At 38.4% G+C, this 14,551-nt stretch overlaps 1 protein-coding gene across 1 annotated transcript in view; it reads left to right on the top strand.

Moving 5' to 3' along the window:
* Positions 1–11,700, top strand: part of kcnk12 (potassium channel, subfamily K, member 12) — a 32,465-nt gene extending 20,765 nt beyond the window's left edge. The window contains exon 2 of the mRNA XM_017412782.3: positions 7,291–11,700. Within this exon, the coding sequence (XP_017268271.1) occupies positions 7,291–8,183 (893 nt within the window). The 3' untranslated portion in view covers positions 8,184–11,700. The remainder of the gene's footprint in view (positions 1–7,290) is intronic.
* The last annotated feature ends 2,851 nt before the right edge of the window (positions 11,701–14,551 follow it).

Here is a 14,551-nt window from a genome sequence, read left to right as displayed (position 1 = left end):
AGTAATATTCTAATTTTCTGATATGATGAATTTGAGATTTTCATTTGTTGTCATTTGTAATCATCAAAATTAAACGAAATAAACATTTGAAATATATGAGTTTGTATGTAATGTATGAATATAATATACAAGTTTCACTTTTTAAATGAAATTACTGAAATCAATCTACTTTTTCATGATATTCTAATTTTATGACCAGCACCTGTAGTTCTCCCACATGCTACTGTTTGTTAAATGACCAAATTGTTAAATTGCCAATATAGCTTGTTTCTTCAGATTTCAATCATCCAGTCCAATAAACACTAAACAAGAGTCAAAGGCAGAATAAGCTGTTTGGCATTGGCAGAGAAGATTTGGCAAGTTTTTAATGGACACAGCTCACATACTCAACTCTGCTGCTCAACCCACAAATGCATTTTCCTAACAAATGTGGAACCATTTAAGGGAAAATAAACAGATTTTCCAACAGTATAAGATTTATTGCCAAGTAACAATGTTACACCAAAGAAATAATCAACCCAGCATAAATTTACTTATTTTTTTCTTGTAAATGCACGCCTTAAAGAAGCTGTGGCATACCCAGTCCTGTAGTTAAATGCCATCTTGTCCTGTTTATGAGGTTCTACCTGGGATGTAGGTGCCACGATGCCGAAGGGAGCCGTGCTGCTTCAGATGGGTACATCGGGTAAAATGAGTCACACAGACATGTTAATTTTAGTCATATGAGCTCAGAGTTGTAGTCAGTATTGATGATCTTCTACAAATGGTCTTTTGATTTAGTGCTGATTAGAGTTGTTTAAAAATGTTCATCTTCAGTAGAAAATGCAATAATGGGTTGTAGTCTGAGTCCCAGAAAGGCTCGAAAAGCTATGAATTGCTGGCAGGCTGCTAATTTAAGTCTTTATTCGTAATTTGACAAACACAAAACATCTCCAGCCTCATCCTTCAGCTGGGAATTGATGTCACTTGTGAGAATGGCTTACAGTCTGTCACACTTCTTTGATCACATCCACATTATGTTTATTGGTAAACAATCTCCACTACCTCATTGCTTCAAAATACAAATTGCTGCTGAATGAGACTTTTTTATACATATCGTTAAAGCACATTTCAGCCGCTGAGTTGATGGCAGACTGAACATCGGACTCTTCAGGTCATTACGTTTCTGTCATTGACTTCTTTCTGTCGTCAGCTCTCCATATAATGAATGCCTCCGAGTGTTGTTGTGAGTCCACGTCGCTTCCCTCTCCTCACAGTGGCTCTCATACAAAATTCAACAATTGATTGCTGTTCAGAGTTGAGTGGTCGACTAAGTGTGTCAAATGAAACACAAAGTATTCGGTAGAACTATTAACATGGCATTTTGTAATTTATGTGATTTGTTTAGGTGTCTGTTTTACCGTGAAAGTCAATGAACCGCTGCAGTTTGCAGCGTAATGAGAGCTGCTCGTTTTCGATGTGTCAGCTGATAACGGCTGGGAACAGGTGATTTACACTCGACCGCTGGCAATGAAAGCCATCCTAAATGCTGAATGTACTACAGTCTGGTATCGACCCATTATGACCGGAGGCGTCAAATTAAAAACCTTCCAACATCCTGGAGGGGAGTTTAGGAAAAAAAAAAAAATTAAAGCTGGAGACATTTATTTCTTGGCTTCCACAAAAACTTACTTCTAGATGAAAAACAAGTTAGCTAGCATTCATTAAAGGAATGCCTGTCATCTTTCATGTTCGAGTTTTGATCATCTTACGTTTGTAAATGACAGCGAGAGGAGAGAGAGCTGTTTTAGTAAAACCTTAAAAATTAAAGTTGTCCACAATCTCAGGCAATATCCTGAAATGTTGAGCTCAGAGTGTGTGTTGTGAATAACTCTCAGCTATTCCTACACCAAGTTTTAGCTGAATATCTGTAAAATTGACTGAGTTGTAGCGATTTTTATGTTTGCTAAGGTTTAATTTGTCAGTAAAATCTGCACAGTAGTTCATGAAAACCTTTGCTAACAAACAAGGCTGACACCAAAAGTTAAATCTAAGGATTTAAACAAAGATTTCACACAATGTGTAGTGCTTGATATCTGTATAGTTATACATTTTTAATTTTTCACTTAGGTGAGAGCAAAAACAAAATCATCTGTCTTTGCCTTTAAGCTGCAGCTGATAACAAACAGAGCAACTGAACGTTCCTCTTTTATTGTACGTTACTGCTCTTGCCTTTATGCCTGTCAGTACTGTTTTAAATTTAGTGTAAATTTAATGTGTGTGTCGCTTAAGGCTTGAAAGGCTCGAATGTGTTGCATCAGGTTATAATGGGTTATTACTCTATAATCTATTAATCTCTCACCCTTCAATTTCCCTCGCAGTCCGATAAACCATCAGAGCAGACCTTCTCTAAAATCTGTCAAACTGTAATTAATGGATATAAATGGCACCATCTCCATAACTCTCCTCCTTGTTGGATCTCTAGTGTGTAATTATGTGCTCATAGCCACCAGAGCATAACGTCATTTTCGATGTTGAGTTGAGCATACTTTATTTAATGTTAATGAATAAATATTCTCCTGGGGCTCGAACTGGATTAGATTTGCACACATATGATTTCCTGCCTCATCGAGTCCTGCTGAATGAAATAACTCATCTCAGCTTGTTCACCGAGGTCAAGCGCCTCGATCTACTGCCTGACGACTTCAGCTTACAACCCCAGTTCTGAAAAAGTTGGGACGTTGTGTAAAATCTAAATAAAGCAAAATTTCATAAACACATATTTTACTCACAATGGAATATAGTAAACATCAAATACTTAAAAGAAATAATTATACTTTTAAAATTTTGAATTTGATGGCAGCAAACATCTCAGAAAAGTGGAGACAGGAGGCGACACAAGGTTGTAAAAGTAAGTGGTAAGAATAAAGAAAACAGCTGAAGGAGCATTTTGCAACGAGTTAGGTTAACTGGCTGCAGGTCAGTAAGAGGACTGGGTGTAGAAAGAGCTTTGAGAGGCCGAATCTGTCAGAAGTAAAGATGGGCAGGGGTTCACCAATCTGCGTGAAACTAAATCTAAAAATAGTGAATCAATTTCAGAATAATGTTCCTCAACAGAAAACTGGGAAGTCTTTGAGTATCCAATCATTCATTTCATAATTTCAGGCTGAAAGTCAATAATAGATACCTGTGATCTCCGGGCCCTCGGAGGGCACTGAATTAAAACCAGGTTCTGGTTCTGTTCTGCTCAGGAACACTTCCACAGATCATTGTCTGCAAACACAGCTCACCGTGCCGTCCACAGATGCTGCTTAAAGCTCTATCAGGCAAAGAAGAAGCCAGATGTGAACACCATCCAGAAACGCTGCCGTCTTCTCTGGACCAAAGAGGAGAACTGTTCTGAGGTCAGACAGGTCCAAACAACAGAGGAGAGGCACCATCCAGCTTCATCATCAGTACACAGTTCAAAAACATGCCTCTCTGATGGTATGGGGGTACATTAGTGCCTCTGGCATGACCAGCTTACACATCTGGTAAGGCACTGTTAATGCAGAAAAGCATACAAAATTTTAGAACAATACTTGCTCACATTCAGACGACATCTTTTTCAGGGAAGGCCTTGAATATTTCAGCAAAATGATCCTAAACCAAATACTGCATCCATTACAAGAGCGTGGCTTTGTAGTGGAAGAGTCTGGGTGCAGAACTGACTGGCCTACCTGCAATCCAGGCTTCTTGACTACAGAAATCATTTGACACGAAATGAAATGAAACGTTTGGCAAGACTGTTGAACAGCTAGAATCTTACAACAGACAGGAATGGGACAACATTCCCCTGCAAAAACTCCATTGACCAGACTATCCAGTTTTAAATGTTAAAAGAAGAGAGGACACTACTCAGTGGTAAACATGGACCTTTTTCTGTTTTTACTCATAATTTACACAACTTTCCTACTTCTTCAGAATTGTGGCTGCAGGAGTTTAGACGTATCAATGAAGAAATCTTTGTAAACAAATGATCCAGTGTTTGTCAGCTTGGAATTTGCTTTCTAATTTTGGCAAGTGTCCTCTAATGCGCCTTGACACAGTGGTGTGGAGTAATGGCTCTGAAATGCTACACTGAATCAATGCCTGGTGCCTTTTCCTCTCTTAGGTAATTTACTTGGTAATGAGAGACGGTGCAGAAGGCTGTCTCTGAGTGCACAGAGAAGATGTAATCTGTTTTCCCACTGATTCAGTCGGGTTAAGGAGTCTTGGGCTGCTAATTAATTAACTATGAAACTCTGAAATAGGATTTCATTGAGGGGCTTAATTTGGGTAATCGCAGTGCTTCACCTCTACATGGACCAGCGTTACCGTAGTGACACCATGGTTTAAATTTAGGGGATAAGGAGGGCTTGAGTCCACTAATTGAGACTTCAGCTCTCAAAAAGAGGTAAAAATAGAAGATTGTGGAGGTTGGAAAATTTGTATATTTTATGTTACCTGTTATCACATATTTTACTAAATATTTTTTCAACTGTTATTGCCTACTGCTAAAAACAAAGAAGAGCAGTCATGTTTTTGTCTATGTTTAAGTGTGTTAATTCGTAGCAAAATATCTCATGAACCATGGAAAAATTTTTAATGAAACTCTCAGAAAGTAATCTGTGGATGTACATCAACAACTTTTGGAGTAAACCCCATTCAAGGTGGCCATTAGCCAACACAAAAATGTTGAAAACTCAGTCAACTTTACAGATATTGAGCTAAAACTTGGTGTGGTTGTAGCTGAGACTGATTAGCGCTAACTGACCACACAAGATATATGTTTGCCTGTTAGCAAAATATGTCATGAACCACTGGAAGGATTTCAGTGAAACTCTCAGCAAGTAAAGTCTGCGGCAATTAACTTCTGGAGTCAACAAAAATGCTAACTAATCACGAGAGCTAAAGTGCGATATCATATGAGAATGAGTCTAATGTCCTTTTGAAGGTTGCTTGACAGAAGATGGTCCCAGTTTAAAATTCTTGTATTAAAGGTGGTGGGCGACATGTCTTCCTTTAAGGACTGGTAGACCAATAATTGACTTATAGGAAAGAGTAAAATAAATATGTGTTGTAAAAAGCCTCAAAGATGTCTCAGGTTGTTCCCTGTATGTGTGTTTTTGTGTGTAGTACAGTAGTTATGCTTGAAATGCCCATTCTTACTTGTGAGTAGTGGTTGGATGTATGGGTTACCTTTATGCTCTAGAGAATGAGTTTGTATAGTTTAAACACTGTTTGTCATCATCATAAAATCAAATATTTCAATATTTGGGGTGTTGTATAGAGCAGAGGTCCTCAGCCCTGCTTCTTGTGACCCACTGTCCTGCAGGTTTTAGAGCAGGGGTCTCCAACGCTGGTCCTCGAGGGCCACTATCCTGCATGTGTTACTTGTTTCCCTGCTCCAACACACCTGATTCAGTGGTTAAATCACATCTTCATTTTCTGCAGAAGCCTGTTAATCATTGATTCAAATCAGGTGTGCAAAGCTTGGTGACACTCAATTATCTGAATCAGGTGTGTTAGAGCAGGGAAACATCTAAAACATGCAGTGGGCAATAAGGATTGGGGCTGGGGACCTCTTACTGTCTTACTGTGGATGATGCCATAAGGTTTCTGTACATGTGCGCACATCTGGGGCTTATATTACCTCTTGTCTATAAAACAATCTGTATCAATCAGTGTTGAACTAAATGGCCCAACATGTCAACAAAAGACTCACTCTAGAGTGGTTTTCACTGGCAGAGATAAGGTCAAAACACCCATTTTGGCTATCATAAAGGAAGTATTGTCAAGATATTGATGTCATTTATTACCTGGCAAGGATGGTGGCAGGAAAAAGGGAGAAACGATCTGCCCTAATGCTCCGAGAAGACTGAAACGGGAGATGGAAAAAAATCTATTAACCTTGGCCTGAAAGTGAACCTGTTGATCTTTCTGCACAATTTTATTAATTGACAAATATAACATCTGCTGCTCTGTTGATCTGGGGAGTGACAGCACGTGTCTTTGTGTGTCTGTGTTTGCTGTTGCCCCTGGGATGGAAAAATGAGCGGTGTGCAAGTTAAAGAGCACAAGTATTACACATATCCTGCATGTGTTGATGTGTGTATTTAAAGCCTAAAGTTTCCAGGAAACATTTAATCGTGTTTGTGACTGTTAATATCTTGTGATGTACATTATTTATATACAGTGATAAATTCTCACATAGAATCTGTTGTAAGTAGCAAAGCATGCCAAAGTTTTAAACACTCTTAAGCACATTGGATTATTCTCTGAAGTCATCCTTTTTTGGTCTGAAATAGGCTTAAAAAAGAGTTTTTCCTAATTATTTTTTTAAAATGATCAAGAACTAAATGATCATTTGTCTTTATTAATTTTATCCCTCACCTTTAATTGGACTGCCAGCTTATTTGTTAAGAGAATTCATAATATTTGACCTTCCCACGCTCAGGCTCTGATCAGCATATATTAACGTCGGAGCTGCACCTGACTCTCCTGGAGACTCAGAAAAGCTTCTAAAGCACAGAGCAAAGAGCAGAGACAGCTTTTCCTCAGCTCCTTATTTAAAGCCTCCTCCTTAGTTTCAGCACTCGAGGTAAATTGAAGCCAAACCACACAGCTGAGGCATATTCAGAGGGTTTAAATGAGCTTATTTTTATACAAATGTTGAATAACATTATTTGAAGCAGATTTTTAATAGATAGTGGTTGGTTGGGAATGTGTTTTGTGTAGAGGGCAACTTTAGGACTTGTCAGAGGTCATGATATGTTGAATAAGCATTCACAATATTGTTTATTTATTTTATTATTGTCTTATTTTTCTGTATGTTTTTTTGCAGTTTAACTAGTTCTGCACACTTTGTCGCGTCTTAGCCGTTCATATATCAAATTCATTCAGGAGATGGGTGCTATGGCTTTTGTTTTTTTGTCATTTTTATTCTTATTTTTCAAAATATTTAACTTTATTTTTTTCCCAAATACACTGAGATATCTTCAACACTTATGTACACTTATGTTCCAGTACAGAAATTATATATTAATATAGCAAAAGATGTCATAACTACAAAATGAATTTTGCTGATGCTTTGCATGAATCCCCCGCTTTTAATTACTTCCAAACATTAAGAACAAAAGAACAAAATTTTATAAACCTATTTTAAACTTGATTTTCACATATAACTTTGACATAATTTCTTGAGAGGAAACTAAAGAAAGCCACAGTGAGTGAGTCTGTATTTTTACCTTGTTCAGGAGACTAACTGTGATGTCTCTGTTGTCTCTGCAGGTTTTGGGATGACTACACCTGTGACAATTGCAGGCAAGGTGTTCCTTATCTTTTACGGGCTTCTGGGCTGCGCTGCCACGATCCTCTTCTTTAACCTCTTCCTGGAGCGCATCATTACCCTCCTGGCTGTTGTGATGAAGGCTGTGAGGGAGCGGCGGATCAGGAACAGTGGCCTGCTCCCACCAGGAATCCGCCATGACTTCTCTGCCTATTCTCTCCCGGGATGGAAGCCCTCCGTGTACCACGTGATGCTGATTCTCGGCCTGTCTGCCATCACCATCTCCTGCTGCGCGTCGGCCATGTACAGCCCCGTGGAGGGGTGGGCTTATTTAGACTCGCTCTACTTCTGCTTCGTCACCTTCAGCACCATCGGCTTTGGAGACTTTGTCAGCAGCCAGAGCGCCGCTTACGAATACCAAAGTGTCTACAGGGTTGCCAATTTCTTCTTCATGCTAATGGGCGTGTGCTGCATTTACTCTCTCTTTAACGTCATTTCCATTGTCATTAAGCAGGTGCTCAATTGGTTGCTGGAGAAAATGAGCTGCTTGTTCTGCCAGCGTTGCAATAAGGCCAATGCCTTCCTGGGCAGACGAAACGCCATCCGCCCGGGCTCCAAGGGTCGCCAGGGTCGGTTTGGCCAGTCGCCTGACTCAGACGGGCCTTGTGATAGTGACACTGAGGGACGGAGACTATCAGGGGAAATGATCTCTATGAAAGACCTGGCAGCCTCTAGCAAGGTGTCGCTGGCCATCATGCAGAAGCAGCTGTCTGAGTCAGCTAACGGTTACCCCAGGACAGTCTGTGGCAGCTCGCGCAGTAATGGTTTCTCTGGGGGGGTTGGGGCGCTCGGGATCATGAACAACAGGCTGGCAGAGACAAGTAACTCCAGGTAGAAGGCACAGGGAGGCAGAAAACAGGGACAGGGGCTTTTCTCACACAAAACTCTGCCATTAATGGCTTCTGAAAGGGACTCTCAGTGTAACTTATGCATGAAAATGACATTTTTATACCCTTGAATGGAATTACAAACCTGCAGTGATAACACAGATAATGGTAGTGATTATTTTAGCAATGATTTGATGATGATGATGGCATGAGAGAGAACCACAAAGTCAATAAAAAAAACACGAGCATGGTGGCCACACATCATTTTTATGAAGCTCAAAGCCCAAAACAAAACGAACTGCTGTGAGTCCGTGAAATTATCAGTGTTCGAATGCAGAAGACACCATTAGCTGTACGCACTCAGTATATCAGACTTTTTACGACTGAATCGTTGTGCTGGAAAGGAGCCAAGGGAATTACACAGCACACTTTTTACCGTCTTGGGATTTTGGCCAGTTCATTTGAATGTACATACTGAATGCTGATAAAAACAAGTATAATCGCTGAATGATATAGCACACACTGATCTATGCATTATTCCTCTCATACATTTTGCACCATCTCTAAACCTTCCTTTGGTTCTGCAAAATCCTTTTCTTTTTCCTATTCCTCTCCTGAGGTGATTGATTTCTGTTCTGGGTCCGACTGCGGGAAGTAGACTTTCTGAGCATGGCTGTGATGTCGCTGATTTAAGCGGGGTTGACAACCAGGGTGGTTTTCCTGTACGACTATAACAGCCCACAAAGAGTAATTTCCTCTCTCTCGCGCGATGGAGAAAAGAGCAACAATGAAGAATGAAAATCTATTTCTTGGCAGAGAGGAACTGGCCTTCTTATCAGCTAAGTCCATGTTTCTACAGCCAGAGATGTTGAGTTGAAGGGTAAAAAAAATATATAAAAAGTGACACTGTTTGACTCCACTTTCTTTAGTTTTTAAGCTTATAAATGTCTGTGAGGGAAATGAACACGATTAGTGTTTTAATCACTCACTGAATGCAGCGTGCAGAGACGCATTTGCAAAACGGAATAATGAGAAATTTATTTTCTGTTTGCTGGAAGTGAAATAAGTCGAGTGCTGGATGCATTAGGCCGTAAATTACACTGGGATGTAAACGTTTGGTCAGAAATCTGTCAAACGCATAAAATTAGGAATAAACCACTCTTGTCAAAATTTAAAGCAAAACTAGTCATTTATGTTTCGAACAATTTTAGAATAAGAGGAACATTTAGACACCTAAAACATTTAAAACACATTTTTATACGGAAATCAGACCTTTTACAATTTTTCAGAGTTGCCGTTCTTCACAATCACTGTAAGAAAAGGCAAACCTGCGCCTTAAATGAGCCAAGCAGCCACCCTTCAAGTATCTGATCCCAAACAAGGAGATTCAGGCAAGAAGAAAGTTTGTAAAGTTAAAGCCAAGAGATCATTAATGGGACAAGTTTAGGTAAAACTTAAACCTGAAAAAACAAAAAAATATTCTTGCAAAATAAAATGCTTAATGTGTTCTGAGAAAGACAAATCAAAAAACTCCTGTTTGACTTTAAAGGAAAAGAAAATCCTTCCTATGGATCCAGCAGTTTCTGAAGTGTTGGTGATCATACTGTGCAGAAAAACTGATACATATATCAACTGATATTGGATTTTTTTACGTCTTAACTTTGCCTGTTTGAAACAAGTAGATCAAATTTGAAACTAGATAAAATAAATGTGGATGGTTGTAGTGACTCAAAGCTTGTTTGGAGAAAAAAGGGCTGGATAAATTAAAAATAACAAGACTTTTTATTTTTTCAAAGTTAAGGAGTTGAATTGATCCCATAGATATGTATTAAAATACTAGATTAAGGGTTCTGGGTTCCTACATGGAGTCTAGTATTTTATTATGTGTTTATAATTAACCCTGCTTTGTGTTTGTGATGTAGACTATATCCCAAGGAACATTTGTACGAATACTTAAATTAATAATTGGCTTTATTGTCATTGCACAAAGTAGAGGGAAATTCTATGTTCTATGATTCAAATTGTAGATTTTTTACATTTTCTCTAAGAGATGTTTAATGAAATATAAATAATATTATGTGGAAATAGCTTAAATGGGGTAAAAGGTCTCATACAACCTAAGAAGATTCTCAGAGTGGGATAAAACTAAAAGATTAGTTTTTAACCATTTAAACCATTAAAGGGTCGAATGTTTGCCTAAAGACTGCACTGATCAGAGTGCAAAAAATTTTCTTAATGATGATTAAAAAATAATTGTGTTTAGAATATTTAAGGAATCTGTCTCTAAATTTTCTCCATTTAGAAATCAGGTCATTCTGTTACATCCTAATTATTCACAGAAACTTTGATCAACGTTGGCCAGACGTTTGCATGCCAGTGATAGTTTATCCCATTTGTACATAAATATTAATTATTCCATTTGAAGGAGGGAGTCTGACATGTTGGAGAGGAAAACTAAACCCTTGAAAGATGTTTTTCACTTGCACTGATTTCTGATTGTAACCTTTTCTATATATTTGGTCTCTAAAGGCTGAAACGGATTTTTGATTTCACTTTAAAGGTGCAGTTGACACGTAACAGATAGAAACGATACAGTTTTCTCCTGTCAGGCTTAACAATCAATGTTGTTGTCGCTGGCAACTACCTTCTTTGGTGATTTAAAGCCATGGGATGTTGTTTGATGCCTGCGAACAGCACGACTGGGGAGAAGTTGGTGGTTGAACTGTCCTGGCGACAGTGATGAAGGCGAGCCAGCGAGACGAGCTGATAGCAACAGTAGTGGGAAGTTGTGGCGGCATTAATCGACCCCCCCCCTCAGATCCAAATTCATGTGCATCGCAAAATAACGACCAAGGGTTCAACCGCTGCAGCCATCCATCTTCAGCATCTAATGCCCCCCCACCCTCCAGCCCACTCTTTTCTCTTTTCCTGTCATTTCACTTTAAATGCACTGCAGCAAAAAACCCCTCCTGCTCCCTTTCCCTTGCAAATCTCTGCTCTGTCTCCTCATGCTCATCACTCTTACACTGTGAATAATAGACATGTTATAAATGTACATATAAATGTAAAAAGCTGGAATGTCTTAAAAGGACTTTTTACAATAAGGTGTTGAAAAAACTGGAGCTATTTTGGTTGATTTTACTATATAGATCTGAACAATTTTCCTTTTACTCCCTATAGTCTCAGCAAGAGGAATAGAGAAGATGACTCAGGTAGTTAAATCTTCAGGCCTGTCTTAGTTTTTTTTTTCCTGCATGCCATTATGGTAAAGCCATAGCTGTATATAAGACAGAGTACTCCTAAAAGTCTATTTTTCTACGTATAGCTTTCAAATATCTACTCGTGGATGACTGGAAAAGCCTCACTGTCACATGTCTACAGCAGGCTGATTAGATGCAGTGTTCAGAATTGATCTGCCCTACAAAAATATGCATATGGGAGAAACGAGTCTAGCACAGCTTCTTCAGATTTTAGCGAGCAGTTTGATAATTTTGCAGGGTCAAATAAGAAGACTGATTCCTCACTTATGTTTTATATTGGAAACAGCCTTGTTACCAAGCACTTCTCAAGATTCAGTGCTATATATTTCCCGAAATATGAACGCGTCCCTCCAACAGTTCCCAGGAGTAGAGCGGTAAAATGAGCATATGTTGAAGCTTGCAGCAGCAGCACCGGGAAGATTCATGCTTTTCTCACTCACTGGAAATGACTTCACAAAGAGGAAAAAAAAAAAAAAGTGAAAAGAAAAGTGAGCATGCTTTACCAAATGACATATTGAAAACAGAAAGAGTTTCCCGGCTCTAAATTGTCTCCGAGGGTTGAACGGGGGTGGACTGCTGGCATCTCTCTAGAATAATCAATCCTAAATGATGTTATATATGAAGCTTCACCTTTTCCTCTGAGGTTCAAGTTTAAAGTGGTGGGGGTTTCAGGACCTTTTCTACAGCTATAATACCAGCTGCTCCCTTAACCTTACTTTATACAAGGATTACATGCGTTTGCATATATTTGTGCATCAAAACTGCACTACAAAGAAATGAAAAACGTACATTACAGAGAATGATTTTGGTATCTTTAAGAGATAAGTCAAATCTTATGAAGTGGGGTCCTCAGTTTGAAGAAATAAAAGTTTAATTCTGACTGAATTGATGAGCTAACTGCTAGAGGGCCATTGCGAAAGTGCATTATTGCTGTCTTAAAACATCTCCAATCTCAAAAATGTCATAGCAGTTCATGCTAACGCTAAAACACAACTTCTACTCCAGCACTGAAATCTCTTCAGATTTCATGTTTGTTGCATAAAGCACCTTTCACATCTGTTTGTAGGTTTATGGATGGTTAACCAATGAAAAGTGTCATAAAACAAAAAGTGAAAGTGCCCCATGCAGAAATGGAGGCTACAGTTAGCTGCTACTGCCGCTGCAATTTCGCAATTAACCCGAGTTTCCACGTATATAACCAGGTAACACAGGGGTTGTTAAACTTTATTTTCAAAAGTCCAAATCAGATGTCTAGGTAAGGTTAAAAGATTGGCAAAACCAAATGGTTTTAATTCAATTTGCTCAGAACTTACAACCAAAAGAAATGGTTCTGTTGGCCTGTAAATGTTTGACTGCGAACCTAAGCTGCTCTAACTTTTAGCTTTTTAGTAAAGCTTAATGTGTGCTCTAGTTTCATAGGAAATCTTTACTTTAATGTGATTAACTCAATTAGTTTTCAGTCCTCAACAAAATAAAACGTCTTGGTTTTCACACAAGTTTAAACACACTGAACAAACTGAACTGTAACATCAAAATGAGTGGAGATGATGATTGGAGATACGCTGAGACAGTTAAAATACAAAGTTATACAAAAAATGCCACCGTCTGCCTTCAATGAGCTGCTTAAAGCTTGGCACAAAAAGTGTTGTCAGACAGAGTAACTGACTTAAACTTTCACTTGTCAAGTGGCCACGACAGGAGCTTTTTACAGCATTTACTGCTGAGAATGCACTCAGACAGGTGTCAAATCAAACCAAATGAATATTTCTCCATCTATTCACCTTTGAAAACTTGTTTTTGAGGTCTGCATGTTATTTCTTTGCCCATTTCGACAACTTCATGGTGATGTGATGAGGCGCCTTCCTCTCTGCTTCCTCCGTTTCTGACTTAAAAAAATTGACAACAATGTAAAAACAAACAGCATTTGCATGAACTGCTGTGAAATTGTTGAGACTTGAGTTGTTTTTAGACAGCCCTGCTCAGACTAGCCTTTAACTCGTCAGTTCATTGGAATAAAACTCTATCTAGAGCAGATAAGATATTAATTGTTTGAAACTTTTCCCCTTAACCCCACTTCAAAAGATCTGAACTAAATGCTTTTCTAAATATAAGCTCTCTCAGAAGTTTTTGAATCGATATATTATCTTTGAAAAGCTATTTTCCTCGAGCCAGAAACACATCAAGCTTTTAAGACACTGAATTATTGTATTTAAGGTAATGTTTTGTCACCTAAAATGCATGCGTGGCTTTAAATCTATTGCCTTACAACAGTCATGTTGTTTTTTAAATCATTATAGCAAGTAGAAATAGGGTGTTTTACTATATAATTCTTTTGCATTTTGCAAAATTGATCTCCATTGATTGCAATGGTTTTTACAGCCTCACTGTTCTTTTCTTCTGTAAGAAGAAACAGGTGGTCCACATACTTATTTAACAGCAGACTTGTCTCCTAAATGGTAGCTATATGTGTAAATTTGTTTCTTTTTCAGTGCAATTATTTCATTCATATCCACATCAAATTGAACATTAGACTAAAAAGATGCAATATTCTAAAACCAAACTACTTGCACTAAGTACTGGTGAACAAACTTGGATCGCCGTGCTGCATGAGGTGCAGGAAAGTTGTCAGAGTTAATTCAAGCTTGAATTGTTGAAATTACCACTGACAGTGTTTATTTCCTGTAAACACTGTATTCAAGCTGCTCTGTAGGCAGCAGCTCTTCATTAAAATGTCATGCTTCCATGGCACGACCAATAATAAAACAATTTGTTCAATAAAAAAAAAAGACTGAAGTTGTTGTTAGCGTATAATCTGTTGATGCGGTTGATGGTGCAGTGGCACAATTATCCTTTACTTAGCATATTTCTCCATAATCACAGTGTGATGCATAACATTTCGCTCTCTCTGTTTTCCACAAAGTAAGAGAGCATAAACTCTTTAGTATTTTGCAGCTGTTTCTAGGATCAAAACGCAGTCATGGGGAAAAAGAAAGTCCATCCTCTTAGATCAAGTCATAATAATAATAATAATAATGATCCGGTCTTTATCAGGTTCTACAGTTATTTAAATCTAACCTTGTGTGTACCAAAGCTCACAAAAGATTCCACCACGTCAT

Source organism: Kryptolebias marmoratus, linkage group LG22 (assembly GCF_001649575.2).
Source record: "Kryptolebias marmoratus isolate JLee-2015 linkage group LG22, ASM164957v2, whole genome shotgun sequence".
Lineage (NCBI taxonomy): Eukaryota > Metazoa > Chordata > Actinopteri > Cyprinodontiformes > Rivulidae > Kryptolebias > Kryptolebias marmoratus.
The sequence above is the reverse complement of the archived record's forward strand: the minus strand, read 5'-3'. Positions and strand labels throughout refer to the sequence as shown.